Raw genomic sequence first — 21,888 nt, 5'->3', positions numbered from 1 at the left:
AGTACTGACTATTTAGGGACCCTACGTCAAGCAGTCTCTAAAAGAGCCTGGACTAAAAAAGGTTTGCATTCTTAACAGATGCCCCACTGAGGCTGCAACTCCTAAACTGGCGGAACACAGTGGCGCAGCTGGTAGCACTGCCCCCTCACAGGTCCAGGGTCCCCAGCTGGACCCTGAGCTCTGGTTACTGTATGTGTGATGATTCACATGTTCTCACCATGTCTGCATGGGTTTCCTGTTCTCCAGTTTCCTCCAACTTCCCAAAAAAATACATGCTGGTAGTGGACTGGCTATGCTAAATTGCCCCAAGGTGTGAACGAGTGTGTGCATGGGGTGCCCTGCAATGGACTGGTGCCTCAATCAGGGTGCATTCCTGCCTCATACCCCGTGCTCACAGAATAGGCTCTGGAGCCACCGGAACAGGACAAAACAGAAAATGAATGAATGAACAAACAAAAGAATAATTGGCTACAGCAATGCTTAATTTGCCTAAAATGCCAAGGGTGCAACAGCAATGGTATATAGTTTATCTATATTTATCTTGACCACACCATGTTTCTTTTAAAGCCTCCTTTCAGGTTGTGTTTCTGCCAGGCAGTGTTTATCTTTCTCACACGTTTTCTTTATAAAGCCTGGACACTAATTCTCACTCACAGGTCATACCTTTGGGGTTAGAGCTATAGCTGGAGTCTCACAGGGCTTGTGTGTTAATTTGGCAAAGATGTGGAAAAAAATAGTACACAATCTGATTATCCTGCTCAGGAGTTCAGAAAAAGGCCAACAAGCCATGCTTTTTTTTTTTTTTTTTTTTATCACCACACCGAAGTGAGTCACACAACAAACCTCCTGAAGGTATACTGCACACTCTGGCAAAGGACTCGGACTAAATCCTATGGAACGTCAGTATTTTGTACATAATGATGTCTTTTAATATATATATATATATATATATATATATATATATATATATATATATATATATATATATATATATATATATATAGAGGTTAACATCTCAATTTAAACCCGCTTCCATACATTTTATGGAACAGACCGTATAGCTCAATGAAGCACATGCCACTGTGTCTTACTGTGCCTTAATCTGCCTGTGGCCTCAGCATGACTGCACAGTGAAACAGGTCTGGAAAATATTCATGTTGATAACAGGCTTGGACTTTTGGGAGGCCATTGCCCGATGACTATCCATTGACCATCACGTGAACCGCACTAAGTGCTCCAGAGATGGTTAAGTGGTTCGCATAGCATTAAGGCCAAAGTGTGGGGGTATCACAAACTAGCAGGGTGAAGAAGAGGGCATAAATGTTGGATCCCTGTATGGTGTTTTTTTGCAGAAAAAGGTACAATTTTACAAACTAGAGCAACGATTTTAACAAGCGTAGCACACCCCCAACCCCACTGAGTTCTGACTGGATGTTTGTGCGTGCTTGCTAAATCAACATCTTCACCGGGACGTTGTAGCATCAGGAGGAGACGATGGCTCTTTCAGTCATGACACTGAAGGGTGGAGTGCCATAATCTGAATTATAATTCACTTACCTCCAAGATGGACAGTCTGTGACACTGATTTGGAAAAATATCTGGACATCCAATAAGTATAGAAATGACTTATCATGCAGTTTAATTCTGAATATGGTCACGATTACACATGATGAGGGGAAGGTGAAAAAAAGAAGAAGAAGAAGAAGAAAAAACTATGCTTCACCTGACCTTTTAGGTTGCTTAGCAACTAGTTTCCATTTAAAAATTGTAATACATAAGTGAAAAAAAATTGGCAGAGAGATAAGATGAGATCATAAGAAATAAAATAAGACATAAAGGCACAGCTGAGGCTACTGCTACATTAGTTTAGGTAAAATGAGCTGGGTCTGGGGACTCATTACGCACAGCAACACGGAATGGATACACACTGTCGTTATCTATGCATGGAAGCACAGACTGCGCATATTGATTTTTTTTTTTTTTGGCATTAAAAAGAGGAACAAATACTTCATTCATGCCTTATAGTTGATCCCTCTTACTTGTTCCCTCTTTTGAATGGAAATAACAGTGCTGATGCCCATCTCTAATGAACCAATGCAGATAGCCAAGGGGAATCACAGACATTGATGTATCGAGGGGGGGAGGAGGCGGTGGTCAATGTGAGTAGCCTGTGATCTAGTCTTTACCAAGGCCAGGAAACGACAAGGGACATGAACCACACAGGGGGAGAAGAGGCGCTACAGGGCCGTATGTAATCAAATGTGATTGAATGATCAAAGTGACCAGTCATGAAACGACGGACCTGCGTCTTAGATACAGAGAAGTCTAAACACCGTCTCCGGAGGAGAAACAGGAGGAAAAGATCAAAGATGACTTGCATGCTGACCTGGATCAGCAACAAACAGCAATAGATGTTGGGGTAAGTACCATCCGTATTAACCACCAATGTTTTTCAATAACATGCCACAGAGAAGGTCGCATCTTTTACTGACCGTCCTCAAGTTCACAGCAAATGGCAGAAAAGATTGTTTTGCGTCCTGCTGCGTAGAAAACAAAATATACAGACTTCAAAAGGGAGCGACATCTGCCCTACAAAAAGCAGACAAAACAAAACGAAGAAGAAGAAAAAAAAAAACCTTAAAAGTGTGTTGGAGGGGACAAAACAAAACGTTACCCAAATAACAGTGTGAATTCACCAATAAATGCTGAGTCTCGGAATTATTTTTCTCGCCATATCTCGAGATTGACCCTTTTAAAAGTATGACAAAAATCAGAGCAAGAAAAACAAGAGCGCGAGAGAGCGGGAGAGCAAGCCTGAGAGAGCTCAAGAGAAAAAAAGGGAGAAGCAGGCAGAAAGGGAGTATAAAATGAAAAGAAAAAGAGAAATGACACAAAACTCCTTATACAGCACGGCGTTCATGCGCTGAGCTTTTCCCGAGCTTAACCGAGGGCTTCGTTACATAAAACCGAGTGCCAAGTGGGCCAGGGGCTGCCACTCATCCTGAGCGGGAGCTGGTTCAAAAATGTTTAGGCCCCATGTCATTTTTCTTTTCTTTCTTTTTTTTTTGTGCAAGAAGAATAGAAAATGAAGGATGTGTCTTTTGATCCTTAGGATGGGAGGAAGTCAGAACAAAATTACAGGGTGCACGAAAACTCCATCAAACTTTCATTCAAAGCCACACATGGGACTCGTATAAAGGGCATAAAATTGGGGAATAAAAATAACACAAGGAAGTTGCACTGTGATACAATGTCAATATGTATATTTATGACAACTAGGCCTTCCCCTGTGAGTGTGCTCGTAAAACAGACAGAGAAGAAAGGTAACATCACAGCAGGGAGTCTGAGGAACTTTCAGCTTCTCCTTAGCCAACCAGTGCTGAACTAAAAATGAATGTGAAGCACATGGAAAACGACGACTGGCAGATTGACATACACTTGCTGTTTATTGATTCTAATCTCATCCGTCATCTAACACGATGTACTTAACCGCATTCGTTATTTTTACTTGATCGTTTAATAAACCTTTAAACACGACACCTGATGAACTGGGCATTTTACGTCCAGGCCTTCGACACACTCAATGCTGCTAACAAAACAATTTGAAAATGAATACATCACAGACTGATGTGTTCCTGATATTTTATAACGCCTTCAAATTAAAAGAGGACACCGACTGCACACAACCAGCTGCTGACAAAAACAACTCAATAGGGCAATTCCTAATCCCAGTAGGCTCATTCACATCACATACAGCTAGATACATGGCCAAATCTTATCGCTAAATCAGGACGTAATTAATGGCTGCGCACTAAGAGAACCTAGGAATGTTAAAACAGCAGAGTAAATCACCGACGAAGCAATACTAACAGTGGTGCTCTATTGGCCATTCCTAATTATCTATATTTATTCTCCATTGGCACAAGATCCAGCTGTTCTCCCTTCGCCATCGTAGCACTTTGACAGATTTAATTTCTATTTACGTTAGTACTTGGACTTGCACTCGGTGTTTCATCGTGGGCTTAATATGGGTGTATTTCCTGAGTAAATGGTCCCGCTCATTGGAAATCAAAACATGACTCCACAGTCACTTGTTAATAATGTTGGTTAATTCTGTTCAGTCCTAATCGATGGGATGAGCTAGCTTGGCTGTATCTACCTAGACACCATATAAAAATTTGATTGGACAAACTTCCAGGCAGCATTGCTGCTTCAATCGCTCCAGCGATCCTGACCTCGAGTTATTGTCTGTGTGGAGTTTCACATATTCTCTCTGTGTCTGTGTGGGTTTCCTCTTGGTTTTCCGGTTTATTCCCACATACTGGTAAGTGAATTGGCCAGTGATGATGTGTGTGCATGGTACCCTGCAATGGACTGACATTCTCATCCAGGGTGTATTCCTTGTGCACAGTTTCTGGGGATGAATTCCGCACTCACTGTTACCATGACCAGGAAAAAGTGGTTATTGGAGATCCTCGATTTCTTCTTTGTGTTTTTCAATTAGAAACAAACTAAAATTGACTCCCACTTTGTCATTACCCAGCTAAACTTAATTCAAAATCTCCTTTAACTGCAGTGCAGGGTACAGGTTTAAAAAAAAAAAAAAAAAAACCCTGATGTTCCAAGGTGCTGAAATAAAAGCGGAAGAAAAAAAAAAAAAAAAAAAATTCCACCAACTGTGTACACAGCCTGAATCTACAATCAGTTTGATTTGTTGGCTTCATTTGTTTGTGGTCTGAACAGATGAAGGGATAAAAATCTGCTGACCTAGATTCACAGAGTACAAAATGCTTCCAAGTCTCATCCACATTAAGCGAAAAGTGCAGATACACCTGTGCTTCATCAGCCTTTTGATGACTGATTTTATGCTCGATCCTGGTTGACAGCAAACACATTGTTCCAGGCTGGTCACAAGGCATGTCTTCACGAGCGAGCTCATCATGGAAACGAATGGTGATAACCTTCCCGCAGTGTCCTGCTGAACTTTCCCTTCGTAACATGGGTGGCACATCCAGTTGGAAAAGAGTGATATTTCCTTTGATCTTACGGATAAGCTGGTGATCGCAAGTGGCGAAAACAGGCTGGAAAAATAAGAGAGGTCACGAAATTGAGTGGGTCTGCGTTTCCTCGGGAAATGTGACCAAGGGCACCAACAAGCACCAGGTGCACCTGAATGCTGGGCGTGGACGGATGAGTGAAGGTATGACAGTCTCTCTCTCTCAGCCGACTTTAATAGAGTCAGTACAACTGGGCCATCAATAGCACGTGGAATAAGTGAGAGGGTAAAAAAAAATGGTAATGGAACTCTATTGAGTTAGCACTGCATGGACCAATGACTTTCCATTGTGCAGAAAACATGGCCCAGTGGAGCTCTATGCCGTCACTGACATGGACCAGTGAAGTTACACAAGTGGTCCCAGGGCCATTGTATGCGAGTGTTTTCATCAAAAATGTCTTTATTAGGCGCATTCACGTTACAGCGAGCCGAGTCGCGTTCAGCCACCAAATACTATTTCATTGTTCCATACTTTTTTTTATTTTTTTTTTTTGAGTAAAATGACATTACAATTATATTTTTAAAGGGGTTTTGTTCAATAGCTAATAACAGAGCAAGATTCGGCTTGAAAACAGTAAGGAAAAAAAAAAAGGTCTTTTAAAAACTCTGAATAAATCAGCGGACAAAAAATCTTGCTCTAGATCAAAGGAGGCTCTTGTTTAAGTTCACTACTCCCCTCTGTTCTTCTTTATTGTAAATGCAATTAGAGTTAATTACTTGTCTGTGTTCAGAACCTTGTAGTGTGCAGGACAGATAATTACAGTTCAGGTACACGTTAACTTACTTTTGTTAACAATTAATCACTGTTTACATTCAGGGCGCTCTTCCCTTTGTAATTAATAATCGAGTCCAGCAATGAGTAATAAGTGTGGTGGAGGCAGATGTGTGAGGAGTGTGACTTTTTTTTTTCTTCGTGCAGAGTTGTGAAAATACGAGCGCTTTTAAGAAACAGAAGTGTTTGGGAAAAGAAGAGAGAACAGCTCCGTGATTCAATCCACTGAACCCAATTACCAGTTTCCACACATTTAGAAACAATAACAGCCCTAAACTGGCACTTGTATATCATCCAGCGGCCAGATCTGCTTCCTGGCTGTTTTGTGCTGGTTTGTGCAAGCTGCTTCCTGTCTGAGCTTGTACTGCAGGTCAGGCTCTCCAGCGCTACCAGGCAATAGCGCATTTCAGCACATATTTCACCCAGCTTGAACTGATAAAATTCTGCCAGACTTTCTTCCAAGGCACACTGACCTTCTGCTGTAGAATCCTTTTGAATGATGGGACGCTTGGAAACGGATTTTGTTTTGTTTTGTTTTAAATGAAGGAGGAGAAACGGTCTATGTTTTATCATGTTGGAAACAGAGATGTCAGAGTAGGACACACAGATGGATGCATCCAGACATGCAGACACACCATACCCACATCATAAGCACATGTTATGATGGTAGGAGATTCACAGATGATTAAGTGCAATAGACATGCTTTTCGCCACCTTGCTGTATCCCATCGATCCAAGTAAAAAAAAAATACCACCATCAAGCAGCACCACACACAGTGTAATGAGTATGTCTGGGTGAGTGTGAACCATTACAACACGGCCCACATACACTGCAACTCTGCCTGTCCAAAGTCTGTCTATCCGGGATTTCAAACAATCTTGGATATTAAGCAACGAATGCAATCTTTTTTTTTTTTTTTTTGTCATGGAAGTAAAGACAGCAAGATAACACTGCAGAATTCATGTACGGGAAAATCACTCCTAATCCTTGAACTGAACCCTAAACCTTGTTAGGCCCAGATTTCATGTATGGCTTCTATGTCTGTCAGTTTAGCATCTCTCCTTGGGTTATCAAGCCAGCAGTGTGATTATTGTTCTTCCCATTATTTTTAATATCGCCCTGTTAGACGTATAGTTTATAGTAAAGCTTCAAAATGATACATAGGCTCTTATAACATCACGGTTTAGCTATTGGTAAGGCAACAGTGGATGAGGTATTGGTTAAATTAAGTGAGCTGTTGCTTCCCATATAAACTAATCTAACTGGTGTTGTCAGGGTTGATAGATTCCTACACAGAACAACCAGAGGCTTATTTACAGAGCTCAGGGAACAGAACTGCATCATCTGTGCTCTGAAATGCTAGTACATGGATAGGATGATTTCGGCTGAGGCCATGAACAAGAAAAAAAAAAAAAAAAGACATACTTTAGTGATGACACAGGAAGATTAACCCTAAGCAACCCACAGCACGAGAAACCCATAATTACGAGGCCAGCAGTTTAAAATCTGAAACTATGTCTGACTTATCTGATATGTAAAACAGACCATGCACGGGGCATGAAGGCAATCAGAACAGAAAGCCCTAACCTCACCATGTACTGTAGGGATAAGGGCAAGATCGGGCAAGACATGTCCTGGATTACATTAGCTGCAGATTACAAATGTAATCCAGAATTATGGACACATTGGATGTACACTGAGACCACAAGGAAATAAAGGAAACTTAACATATGAATTTAAGCAGAATCTAGTTGTCTAAGGAGAGGATTAAAATATGCTTTTACTATTGGTAAATTCTTGAATGAAATAAAATCAATGAAACAATAGATCAACAGTGCTTTGCTTTCTATGTTTCACGGAACATCTGGGAAGTGATGGTGGAACATGAACAGTAGAGACTCATACCTGCTGAGCGGCGACGACAATCAGGAAGCAATGAGTCCACTGGGGTATCCAACGGCTCAGGACTCGACACCCAGTTACAGCATCGCTGAAAGAGAGAAAGAGAGCGAGAGTGAGCGCGAGAGAGAGAGAGAGAGAGAGAGAGAGAGAGAGAGAGAGAGAGAGAGAGAGAGAGAGAGAGAGAGACAGGAACAAGCAATTAGGCGGCTTGGCGACATGGCTCAGCGACAGTTAAGAGTGTTTGTTGCTGGGGAGCGGACGCGCCTCTGCTGCTGATCTAGGGGTGACTGATCACATCGGTGACCTCGTCGACCTCCTTCGCCATCAGTCCTGTTACTGAGACAGAGCCACTCTCATCTCCCTTGTTTTCTCTCTTCATTAAGGGCCTTTTGTCCACAGTCACAGCATGTTTAATTAGACATGCATCTCAGAAATTCGCATCTGAGACGAGGGGAAGGAAATTAGCTCACATTCTGGGTTTGGTTATGATGCATTTTTCTTGATTCATGTTAGGCACTATGGGTATTGTAGACAGTACAAGAAGAGTATTGTGGTTCAGATGGGGTGTGATGTCAAAGAAAAAGAGGTTCCTAAGGAATGCAATGGAAAAGTAGGTTCTGGAGATAAGATAGAAAAAAAACCAGTTCAATTGAAGACAGAAATGTAAACGAGATTAGCATGTTGCAGCTGGCGGCCTTGTGAAGCGCTGCTTATCTGAGTATGTTTACTTTTGCAGACACTGCTCTGTCAGCCATTGCAGCTCCCCCTCCCCAACCGAGCTGCGACCCGGCCTCGCCCTGGCTCTGATTCGCATACAAACACTATCTAATCCGGCGACCCCCCAGACCTTACTCCCAAAACTACCCTCCCATGACAAGACCAGAGAAGTGCAGTCCCATCGCTTTGGATACCCCATTACACATCCTCTCTCACACTCAAACACATGACTCTCAGAACACGACAAGACTCCAGGCCACGTCACACATCGGCCTGTTGGGTTGTTAACCCCTTGAGCCTGGTATGTCCACAGAGGTTACTGTACCCCCACCAACCCACCCTGGATCAGTATCCTAATTTTTGCAGATAGTGTGTGTTTGTTTGTACACATGCAGGATGGCCAGAGCGAAGGGCCATACACTTGGAAGGATTCATCGTTCCTTTTGTACGTATCGTACTTTCCGACTAAGCTTGTCCTAGCGATGGATTTTAATAAAAAATCCATTTTGTGCTGATGATACTGAGAAGGAACTGCTTGGTGCAATTCTGTCTGGTATTAACTTGAAAGGACATGGTGCATAACAAAGGTTCAAACATTAGCTATTAAACCAATACTCCCTAACAAAGGACGACAAACAAAATAAAACTGAACACCAGCACATACAGGTTCCCAACTGATTTTGCAAACATGTTTTATGTGCTTTATAACACTAGCAGAGCAAGAAAGACCCATTGTGACCTCCCTAGTGCAGTGCCCCTCCTATTCTACTCCTGCTTATTCTTCTCTAATCCTGTCAATCGTCTCCATGCTGAGTTTGGTGGGGGGAATGTCACCTGCCACTGGAATAAACAATCACGCACTGTGTATTTTTAGAATTCCTGCTGCCCTAGTTGTGCAGCATGGAGCCCAGCCGCAAAACAGAACGCTCCTTGACTGTTACATCAAGTGTCTCATTGTATATCCTTAATTCATGCCGTCTGGCGGAAGATGTCAGATGGGCTGGATGCAAGAGGAGGAATTTCAAAGCCTCTGGTCCCAGTCAGAGAAAGTGGTAGAGGGAGGGTGACGGAGCTGAAAAAGGAGCTTCAATAGATTTGTCAAAGGCAAGCTGGGACCAGCTTCAGGACAGAGAAACGGAGCCAAGGCCACCGGGTAAAACTGCAGATGGGGAAATCAGAAAGGATGACAAATGTTTACCAAGAGTGGCTGCATCAGCGTTCTGAATGAGGAGATCACCGGAGACAGGATATGACACTTTCAACCATGGAATCCCATTGCAAAGACAGCATGAGGGGTTTTGAGACAGGTGGCTGAAGCATATCCACACCGTTACACTCTTGAAAAAGGCAAACCCTTCGGTTGTACAAAGTATCTTTAACTGTTTCCACAGAGAGACAAACTTTAGATCCATTTTTGATGCAGGACGAGTATAGCAACGCAACAGAAATGTGCGATTAATTTTACAAGACGTTTATAATTCTTACAGCATACATGAATAAATCCAGCTCTCAGCATCTCGCTCTACAGGAAACGCCAAGATGCCAGAAAACGCCATATTACTTCGTCTCGATTCTTCTCTGACTTAAGCCGCATAGATGAAAAATGAGGAGTAGCCCCAAATGAGCGATAATGGTCCTCGCCTAGGTCCATCAGCATTAATCAGGGCCAGATGGCGACGGCGTTGTGGCTCCTGTGGGCTGTGAGACACGAGACGGGGTGCAGGAGCTTGGTGGGACACTAAGCATTTCCCTAATAGCCTGCTTAGAGAAGGTAAACTGCACACAGGTGCTGGCTCCCGCAGAGAGAGCTCTTGCCGACCAACACGCTGCCATAAATCTCTCTGATGAAAACTGGATCCATGACTATATACAATAAGCGGGACTGTGGTAAGGTCAGGTAGCATTTTTTAAAACCTATTTTATGACTATCTTTGGACAGTTAAATGTTCTTTGCTTCCTTAAGGAATTCTGCTTGAAACCCTCGCTGAATTAGAAACACTCTGTTGTAGGTTTCACCTTTAACAATCGTCTTTCATAGATCATAAACATTTTATTTATGATGATACGAGTGTCTTTCTACCTCAGAGAGTAACTTGCTTGTACAATCCTGTCAGTACTCATCACTATGGTCGATCACAGCTCATTCATCTATAGTAAGAAAGATGGAGACCCAATGAGAGCAGTGCCAGAGCCTCTGACATCACACTGGACAAGGCACACTACCTAACCTAATGCACCAGAGATCTCATTTACTAAGATTCAACGATAGAGTTCAAAGATATCTGAGTGCAGAGGTACAGTATGGTTTCATGTGTAAACATGTTAATTGATCTGACCTTGGCTATTATTATTTACATAATGCTTTTATGCATTGTGCCAGTGATTAATTAGACCATCTACTCACCCAATCACTCATCCATACATCCTGTACTGTAAAGAGTACCATGTTATTCTAATGCCTGTGCCTTATGCGTGCTACTCCATATGCCTTTTTTCCCCCAACTCTCTTATAACCAAGTCCACGTGGACTTTCCAACTGTATATTCTCCTCAGCTGTACATCTCTGATACCCTGGGGATTCCAATGCTACGAGGAGTCCAGATTATTTCTGACTCTTTGGTACTCACAAAAAGCCCTCCCCCATTCTAGCCCATTATGTCCATATCTGTGTCCATTATGTCCCACTGTGTGCTGATCTCTACATTCCTCCATCTTTCTGATCTCATACTGACTGTCCTCCCACAAGAAAGGGATGCTGCTGGAAGGTTTAACAAGGAGGATGAGGGCAGCAAAGGCAGCCACGGTGCCCTGCCAGGGGCGCAGTCTAACCTCCACACTCCTATACTGACAAGATGCAGCTACAGCAAGCAGAGGGAGGATGATCTCAGGCCTGGGCAGGACTCAAAGCTGTGTAAATGACTAGGGAAGGGACAGGGCTGGGCATTCATTAAAACCTCATCTGATGCAGGGTAAAAAGAAACACGACAGGCTAAACGATCTGACAATGGCATGTGAAAACCCATATCAGAGCGGTGCAGAATTAAACGGTTTAATGACCAAAAAAAGGACAAAATTCCTGAAACATGACTCTCATTTTCATTATTCTGGTCTTTGATGACTGTAAAATAATGAAATAATTGAGTATGCCTTGGTTTTGTAGACCATCAGTATTATACACATGTAAACTGGAGTAATGTACTCGTGCTAACACCCGTGTACGGTCAACTCAGCCTGAAAGTGTGTGGGAGAATAAAAGGGTTAGTAGTAGAAGATTATTTTAAGGGAATAATGATCGCAAATAAATACACTTTACATTCCAGTTATGCCATACCATCAGCATTTCTCTAATAAATAATAAACAGGAAGTCCAGCAAAAGCAGAAGGTCATCACGACCTTGAAACTCTACTGACTTCAGAGTCCAAACAAAGAGGATCCAAACATAAATGAGAAAGAAATAGAAATAATACCCAGAACGATGATGAAAATGAAAAAAAAAACCCCAGACAGGCACACCTTTGCTTATCTTGATAACATGAATTTTGCATACCCCAGGTGGTACAGACTATGTGTATGCTATGGATGGCTACAAGTACTCGAGTACTTACAAGTGACAGCAATGATTCATCATGATAACATAATAAATGTGTGTTTTAATGTTCATCGAGGCATTTATTAATGTTAATTAATTGTCCAATGAGATTAATTTCCCCAGAAATGAAGCCATAATGTTCATTTGAACATTTAGTGATTGGTTAAGTAGCATTTTATATAGGAACTACGGGTCAATTGGTTGGGATCACGTTGTGGGCGGGGTCTATGCTGACTGCACAGACAGCAGATGGTCAGCTTCAGAGCATGAGATTGGACCGGTGAAGCTCCCTCATTGCACGCCACAGTGGTGTGAACTAGCTAAGTATGGCTTTAAAAACAATGCATTTAAACACATGCCGAGCGAAAACTAAGACAGTGCCTACGTGAATGACGTCTTTCACCGAAATTAGATGTGTGTGTGATGCTAGCAGCGGGTTTTATTCTCTGTTAATATACGTGTGTATACTTGCCCTGGCTAAAATGATGGAATCGCACACTTAGAGGATGCTCACCCGGCTTTTATACTTCAGAACAAATAAACAAATCACGGATAAGACACAAAACAATTTCTGTTTAATATCTGAACATTCCTCAACATATCGTAAAACATACCTCAAACAAATTTCATGAAACCCTTTTAATTAATGCCACATCATTTTGACTGTTTTCTTCAGGGTGAACATCCTCCAAGTGCGGTGATTCCATCATTTTTGCCAGGGTTTGTGTTTGTGTGTGCTTGCCATGGTCATCCTTGGCTCGCTTGTATGTCTTCATTGCAGCGTGTACATCCTGAAGGTTCCCAGGTGTTGCCTCTGGACTTTAGAATCAGTTTTGAAAGGGCAACGACTGAATAAAGCTACTGCTTTAATGGAGAGCCTCCTGGCCTTTGCCTTTGATTTCTCATTGACATCTGACCATACAGGCAAACAAGAACGTGGCGTAAAGAAAATAATAAAATAAAATAAAATATTGGCGTCTTGCGACTGTTCCAGAAGTCCCTCTGTCTGCTGAATGAAATGCCACACTGCCTGATTTGATGTATGCAGTCAATACGACTGAAGGTGACTGTTTATTGGGAAGTTTCTAGTGAAATGTTATAGAGCCACTAAGGATGGGGAATTCTGATAGAAATTGAGGGAACAGAGGGAGATTTGTACCTCTTTCAGCCAGTCTTTGGTGGATCTGCTGGGGTCTTGGTGCCACACGTTGTGAACCGAGTCGGTCATGGCCACTGCACGCACACGTGACATCACATCATCCTCTCTTTGGATCATCTGACAGTGAGAGAAATAGAAATATACGAGGTTAAGCAAGCATTCTCCAAAAACAAAACAAACAAAAAAAAGTATTGTTTCTACATAACAGATGGACTCATCATCGACAACACACTCTGTATGTATACGCTAACCGCTCAGCATAAGATAAAGGAGCCACGGAAGGAGACAGCTCTGACAACAATAGGTTAACAATCACTTCATTTGATCCATTTTATAGGGACTAGAGCTACGCTTGGTGCTACATCAAAGTGTCCATGATCATTTGAATACAGTGTCTTCCCCAAGCACAGTTAAATTAAAGGGGGGTGTATAGAGATAAATGGAATCTATTAAGGAACTAAGACCTAATATATCACACGGCTGATAAACTACTCTCGGGAGCATCCTCTTAAAGAAAAGGCTAGGAAGCAGGTAACACTTGCATGCATAAACACACACACACACACACTCTTATGCATGCCTGGCTCAAATTCCTCCCTGGGTCTCAACAGTGCCCAAGGGAATAACAAATTCGAGGCTTTAAAACTCTTCAAAGTGTCAGTCAAACAGGGATATAACGCTGCTTAAAAGTAACCGAGCCCTAAGATCGTCTAGACGCCAAAGTTGTAGACAGTCTCGCCAAAAACTATAAAATAACCAGACCAGCGCAGAAAACATGTACGTCATTGGCAACCGCCTTTAGGGGCCTTATTTTTTTTTTTATAGGAATTGCGTAACACGAATGGCATTTAATTATCATAAATATCTGCATGTCATGACAAACAAGCGTGGAGTCATGTAAACAAAACCTCAGTGTAAACATGGCAGTTGGATAACAGGAGAAACCGCCGAGGAAATCTGTTTTCCATTGGGAACACGGTCTCGTGCGCATCAGACGTACAGCGTCGCGCGCTTTTGATTGATATCCTTCAGAGACTTGTTTGATGCACCCACACACACATACATGTGAAACATATAATCATCGATGTCGAAGTGTGCTCTTTTGTGCAGTCGAATGAGGAAGAAAAAAAAGGCTGAATGCACGTAGGGTTAGAGAATAAGCATGTGAACGGATAAACTGGAGTGAATTATGAATGATCTGATGGATAGATGAATGAATCCTATGATTCCCGTTCCCACATGCCCGTCAGCGTTAGTAGTTAGCGGCGAGAAGACGGACCGGGCAGCTGCTGCTCATCCGTCTTCGGCTTCGAAAAGCAAGCACGGCGATGCTAATGTGCGTGGACTTGTTGCGCAAAAAAAGAAAAAAAAGAAAGAGAAAACCAACAAAGACAGATGTTGAGACATTTGCTTGCTCTCGCCCCTTCTACTTGTGCACTTGAGCATCTGGCCTGAAGATGAGACGGAAGAGAATAACTGGTGGACGTTACTGGAAATGGACTAAGTGGGTGAAAATCCTAACTGGGACTTCTCAGCCTCCCAAATTACAGTATGTTGGTTCTAATATTATAAAGAAATATATTTAGTACTGTCCGTATGGAACCTCTCAAAGGCATACAGCTTACGGTAGAGGAAACTCATTTTCAGTCGGGGGATGTGTCAGAAAGCTTTTCTGATATGAGCTAAATCCTTAAGCTGAAAAGGTGATGCATGCCTCAACAACCATGCCCAACCACCACATCCCTTCTCTCTCTCTCTCTCTGCTTGACCTCCATCATAACATCTCGCATAAAATACAGCTAATTACTTGACTTTTTGGAATTTGAAATCACACTTTCTTTTTACAATAAAACCCCCAAAACAAACGACTTTCTTTTCACCTATTTTATCTTGGACGTCGCAGACAGCGTGCAGCGTGATACACACATGTGCATACAGCCCAACACACACACACACACACACACACACATGCACGCACACAACTGGGAATTCAACAATAAAAAACGCAAGAAGTGATAAGACATCTCTCTTGTGTGGAGATAAATACTCTTCCATTTCAGCATTGGCCGGAACAAAGGCAAAGGCTCTCCCCAATACTTACATCTGAACACACAGGCAATAAGACAATTATTTAGAGCTTTGATAATTATGTGTCAAAGGCAGCGCAAGTCACCAGATAATTAGGTGAGAACCGACTGGTAATCCACAATAGTGTCCCTGGGGAGTAGGCGGGGGGGAAAAAATAAATCTGGATGAATGCAGGCAGACTGAAGTAGCGAATAAATAAATAAATAACGCGAGCTTTTAAAGAGAGCTTGCTAACCAGCAAAAAGTACCAAGACGTGAAGATGCAGGATACACACACACACACACACACACACACACACACACACACACACACAGACGTGAATCCAGATGCTGGATGATTCAGGAAGCCATGCTGTTCGTATCGTTGTTGAGCTCAGCCTAATGCACCCAAACTGCTGCTATAATCCAAGCACCCTGCCGCGTGGTAAAATGAAGCTTAAATATTTGATTGATTAACTGTCCAATTACGGACGGCGAGAGCGGCAAACGCCACATATGCTCGTACAATCGCTCGCTAGACTTGTGCGGTTCCATTTAAAGCTTGTGGCGCTATTCTGTGAGAAATTTCGAGGCCAAAATCACTCCCCACTTCAAGCTATTACTGAACGAAACAAGATAATGGATGATGTGATGAGAAAGGCCGCCCGCGTGTAGCCGAAATGTTAAAGGAACACTCCAGCCAACAAATAAAAGATGCAAGCATTGATGAATCTATTGTAAACAGCTGTCTAACTACTGACTCTTAACAGCTTGACTCTAACGCAGTCGGGCGAGAGAGATTTCTCGGTCCTGGAATCAACAAACTCTTTCAGGTGGAATTGTTGACTGGGTTGTTAACTTTTCTTTCTCCCCCACCTACAATGCTGTGAAAAAGTATTTGCCCCGTCCAGATTTCTTCTGTTTTTGTGTACATCTCATACTAAATAGTTTTATTTAGTTGTTTGTTTGTTTTTTTGTATTGAAGCAAAAAAAAAAAAATGTAAGGATTAAGGTCACCTTAATCACAATAGTGTCTTATTCAGACTAAGGTCAATAATTAGATTACTGCTGTCCATGTAAACGTAGTCAGTGTGTTGCTGCATAATCCATTTACGCTTGAGTTTCGACTTACGGGCTGAAGACCCGACATTCTCCTGTAGGATTTTCTGGTAGAGAGCAGAATTCATGTTTCCCTCAATTATTCCCTCAGGTGTGTTTTGGAAAATTTCAGATGAGCCTTAATGTTCTGGGTTAGCAGTGGTTTTCACCTCGTAACTCTTCCACGAATGCCATTTTTGTCCAGTGTCTTTCTGATAGTGGAGTCACGAACCTTTATTGATGAAACAGAGGCCTGTAGGTCCTTTGATGTTGTTCTTGACTCTTTTGTGACTTCCTGCATGAGTCGTCGCTGTGCTCCTGGAGGAATTGTGGAAGTTCGGCCACGTCTGGGAAGGTTCACTACTGTGCCGAGTTTTTCCATTGGGAGATAACGGCTCTCGCTGTGGGTTCTTTGGAGTCCCAGAGCCTTTGAAATAGCTTTGTAACCCTTCCCAGACTGATGTCTTTCAATCACCTTCTTCCTCATCATTTCTGGAATTTCTTTCAATTTTGGCAGAGTGTGTTATTTGGTAACACCTTTTAACCAACTTCGTGCTGTTGAAAAAGTGTTGATTTGATTGAACAGGGTTTGCTGTGATCAGGTCAGGTTGCATCTACTCCAGCTGAACACCATTATGAATGCAGTTTCATAGCTTTGGGGAATTAGTAACTATAGGGGCAAATACTTTTTCACAGCACTGTATACCTTTATTAACTAATAAAGGAAGCTACAGATTAACGGGAGAAATGTAGGTGTATTTGTGTCATGGTTGCTGGGTTCTCTAGTAACCAAAGGCTAATGAATGTGAGCGCAACAATGGTAAAAATGTAACAAGAGAAACAACACGTGAAACACTAGTTTCATCCCGGGATTCAGCCTGATATCACACCTTTAGTTATGCCACACTTTGCTGCCACCCCGCAAGTCTTATCTGACCTCTGGACCCAACTGGGGCTCGGTGGTGGAAAGCAGAGTGCCACAGCTCTTCACTTGCTCCGGAAGGCACAGGGCAGCCCTCAGATTTGCCCTTTGGCCTTTAGCATAGGCTGGAAAAACAGCAGCCGCTGCCCTAAGGGCTGCAACACCCTCCACAGGAAGAGACAACACTCGCGCTTTCCCTTGCTTTGAAGCGGAGGTTGCGAGGCCCGGCCATTCTTTGTCTTTAGAACAGGAAGGAAGGCTTAAGCACCAGGATGCTATGAGGCCCCGGGGAGCTGGAGTGTGTGTGAGAGGGGAGATCTGTCTAACCTGTGTGTGTCCGCATGCGAGTTTATATAATCCAATTGTGTAGCTAAGGTCACATGCATTTGGACGCGCTGCGGTGGTGTATAATAGGGAGCGGCAGCCAGGTTTTGATTAATGAACGTCAGGGAGTGGAGGCGATAACTTCCTCCTCCATTTCCTGTCTCTCAGCAGCCTGCCACGTGCATGCGGGGTGCTGTCGTCCACTGTGGATGGGATGGGTGCGTGTGGGTGGACGGACATAAAAAGGATACTGGTGAACTGCTGAATAGCAGGGCTGGGGACAGGGTATGAGGATGACACCCCACCACCCCCACGACACACACACACACACACACACGTACCAGTGCAGACACGTCAGAAAGAGTGGCTGAGGAAAGGGAAGCTGGGTAAATATTTACTGACACAGCACAAGCGGCGAGCGCTCGACACCTACTGGAAACAAAAGCAGGAGGAGAAGGAGCCGTGTGCCAGGAAAGAGCCACTGCTGCTCCACTCCACCTCCCAACAAAATAGGAGGAAATAGGGAAGCACGCGGTGGATGACTGAAAGCGGGGGATGGGAGCGACAATCACAAGCCACAGAGACTAGACGCACGCACGCACATACACACAAACACATTATACACACACACACACACACACACACATACACATATACATATATATATATATATATATATATATATATATATATATATCCCTATACACAAACACACACAAACATATGATCCAATCACAAAAACGATGAGTAATATGAAAAAAATATCACATCACGATACTCACACATCTCTATGATAAAAGATACAGCAAATGATACACAGGTTCGCTGATAAACTACCGAAACAAAAACACCCTTTTCAAAAGCTGAGTTCAATGTGCCAATATTTATCACGATATCATTACGTTACCAAGCCCAAAATCACAGAACTGCCATTTATGTTTCTTATACAAGTGTTATATCGAATAAACCTGTTAGAAACGCATTAAACCCCTATCACTTTAATACGGAGATGTCAAACGACCCAGATTAAAAAACACATTATTAGCTGCTCATATACTACACTCAGCTTCGTACTGTGTTATAAATGGATTATCCCCTTATTATAAGAGATATCAAATTCCTTTATGAAGCAGAGGACCATCGTAGCAGGTAAACCGGTCCCTGCCGGAGTTGTGACGTCATCACGACGTGCTTTCAGCCAAAGCCCTCTACGTTCCGCGTGCGTCGAACACGAGTACCGCAAAAAGGTCTCGTTTACCAACAAACATCACTGCGAAATAAAAGCGATTTTCGTGCAATTGCGATTACGCAGACTGAAGTACTACTACGCAAAAAACAACAACAACAACAACAAATAAACAGATCATTTTGTTCAAAGCCGCAGCAAAAATGAAGCATTTTTGACCGCAATGATCAGAAGAAGAAAAAAAAACCTTCATGAAGTCCTGCTCGGATTGATAAACACTACGCTGACTCGATCCGCTTTATAAATTACCGCATACGGATATGATCTGCCCGTAAATGCTGACTTTTACAACTGTATACGCGCGTTATAAGTGGTAACACTTACTCGAAGCCTGTCTTTACTCTTTACGAGGTCTTTGTACATGTATCATTTAAAAACCTGTATATGCAACGAATACCATATTTATAGATCAGTACACACGATACGCACGGAATAACGTATTTAACAAGCGGCGCTCGAGCATTTACGGCTGCCGTTTAATTACGGCGCTGTAAATTAAAACGTGCGTCGCCGCTATAGGTCGAGGAAAGGCGTACGCGCTTCTCGGACGCGGGTTCTATCGGACAAGCTCGGGGAGGGTTTTACAATCGTAAATAAATCAATCGGGCGATTAATCGTTCATGAGTACAGAGATGCAAGGTTCGTTCGTCGGGCGAGCGTGCTTGAGCTCGTTTACTTATCGAAATCCTGACGTATATACATCTCGGACGCTCATGAGTTCCCCGATAAACATCATACACGTGTTATGAAGTCGTCATGGATATAAGATGAGCCTTTTAATTAAAGTGTTGAACACACTGTGGACCAATACAGAGATACAGACCGTACGTATGCTGAGTGGACATACGGGAGGTGCAAGGATGCATGGGAGATTTAGACGAGCTAAGTGACGAGCAGAAATGCTGAGCAAGAGGCAAAAGTGACTCAGTCAGAAGTGGGTAAGTTTAGCTTGAGCACCAGCTTTTATGTGGCATCAAATGCAGATGAATTAAACCATCTTATATAAAGTGATGCATACAGGACTGAACAACTGCCGTGTAGTGAGGAAGGAATTGTAAGTAGATGTACTCTTGCTGTAGGGGTGTGTGTGTGTGTGTGTGTCGGAGAGACAGCTGGACCTGGCACATGGCTGTAGAAGCCCTGGTTTAAAACGTCTCCTCCATGGTAAGAGGGACAGTGTGCTGCATACAGTGTGTGTGTGTGTGTGTGTGTGTGTGTGGTCTTGTCAGCATGAATTCAATCATTTTCTGTTCCACTTAGCAATGTAAAAGTCTAAAATACGCAAAAGCAGCAACTGAAACAATGATGCTTCCTGCATTCTGATTTCTTTTGCTATGGATACAATAATGAAGACATAAATTACAACAATTGTAAAAATAAAAAACGTACAGTGCTTTTTTCCCCCGTCACTCTGCTAGTGGAACCGCGTCAGTGCCTGCAAGTCTCACAATACCACCCTGGAAAAAAAATAAAATAATAATAATCTCAAAAATATAAAGCTATCTGAAAGCAGCAACAAATAAAGAGAAAATGAAACTTTAATTAGATCTCTAATTGACGACATAACGCTTACGCAATCGCACGGCGGATAACAAAACACAAACACGTGTACGGAAATGGAAGTCAATTGGCAATACGCAGGTTAATGGACGTTTACGTTCCTTATAGACTGATTAATCCGAGCCGGGTGAAGAGAAAAAAAAAAAAAAGACATGAAATCAGATCCATGAAAACAAACCGGCTTTTTTTTTTTTCCTCTTCGCTCGAACGCGGTGTGAAGGGGAAAAAAATAAAAATAAAAAAAAAAATAAAAAAATGTCCAGACTGAAATGTAATTTCTCAGCACACCTTCGTGTTTATGCAAAGTCCACGGCAATTAAAGGATGGCACCTAACTCTAATTTGCAATTAGAATTGCATTCCTCTCACGGAGCGAGATTTCAGACCGGCTGCTAATTAAAGTCCTGCATTAATTAGGGGAGATTTAAAAAAAAAAAGAAAAAAGAAAAAAAAAAAGAAATATGTTGAGAGAGATGACAATAAAGACGTCTTTATCAACTACGAGTATTGACGATCGGCCGCTGTTAGTCTGCTACTTAAGTCTGCTTTGTCTATACAGGAAAGGCCGCCTTCGTCCTGTCTCTTTGGGCCGGGCCATAAAATAGAAAGCTAACCTCAATATTTTCCCCCTCTCCGCTCGGGGACTTGCTGGCCCATTAAACTTCCCTTCCCAGGTGTCATCCTGCACATTTCCTCCATGAAACTCTCGTATAATTAAACTTTCCTAATGATTTATAAGCTATAATAATAGCCGTGAGTATTTCAGAGCAGGTTAAACCGACACCCTTTAAGTGCACGCGTGGGGCTGACGCTGTTTTAACAGGGTTTTGGATCATTGACTCGCACGGCTGAGAGAGAGACACGGGCTGGAGAAAGAGACACGGAGATAGAGGAAGACGCAAGGCGGTTGTAACTCGCACAGCCGGCTGACACACAAACACACACACGCTCGGGCTGGGGTCAGGCCGCCTGAGGTGTTTACAGCAAGGCCCCTCTCGCAGTCACAGCGCTGAGACAAAGTGGCCGTCTGACAGAAATATCACCTCACCGAGTACACAGCAGCGTTAACGCCGGCTATTCAGGACCAGCGCAGAGTACACACACCGCTTCGACTGCTTCAACAGCAACGCCACGGCCTTCTTACAGCAGGACAGGAGTACAGATCATCAATAAAGTCTGCTTAGATTGCTCCCCCCCCCCCCAAGTCAAACGGAGATAATAAAACACACAGCACACAGAGAGAGCGTAACAAAGTGAACTGATTTAAACAGGAAGCAGAAACAAAAACGGGCAGGACGAATGAAGTAAACAACAACAAGAAAAAGTAAACAAGACAATGCTTAATTCGCTGTGGAAAAAAAAAAAAAAAAAACAACAACATGTTCTTAGTCAGGAAATAAAGAAAAAGAAAAAGAAAAGAAAAAGAGGCAAAAAGAGTGAAACAGGAAAAAGAAAAAAGGAAAAAAAAATACTAA

At 42.7% G+C, this 21,888-nt stretch overlaps 1 protein-coding gene across 1 annotated transcript in view; it reads right to left on the bottom strand.

Annotated features, from left to right (window-relative positions):
- Positions 1–21,888, bottom strand: part of fam172a (family with sequence similarity 172 member A) — a 185,230-nt gene that overhangs the window by 36,932 nt on the left and 126,410 nt on the right. The window contains exons 9-10 of the mRNA XM_017451782.3: positions 13,198–13,314; positions 7,735–7,819 (exon numbers count right to left, since the gene is read on the bottom strand). Of these exons, the coding sequence (XP_017307271.1) occupies positions 7,735–7,819; positions 13,198–13,314 (202 nt within the window). The remainder of the gene's footprint in view (positions 1–7,734; positions 7,820–13,197; positions 13,315–21,888) is intronic.

This window comes from Ictalurus punctatus, chromosome 22 (genome assembly GCF_001660625.3).
Source record: "Ictalurus punctatus breed USDA103 chromosome 22, Coco_2.0, whole genome shotgun sequence".
In the NCBI taxonomy this organism is placed as follows: domain Eukaryota; kingdom Metazoa; phylum Chordata; class Actinopteri; order Siluriformes; family Ictaluridae; genus Ictalurus; species Ictalurus punctatus.
The sequence above is the reverse complement of the archived record's forward strand: the minus strand, read 5'-3'. Positions and strand labels throughout refer to the sequence as shown.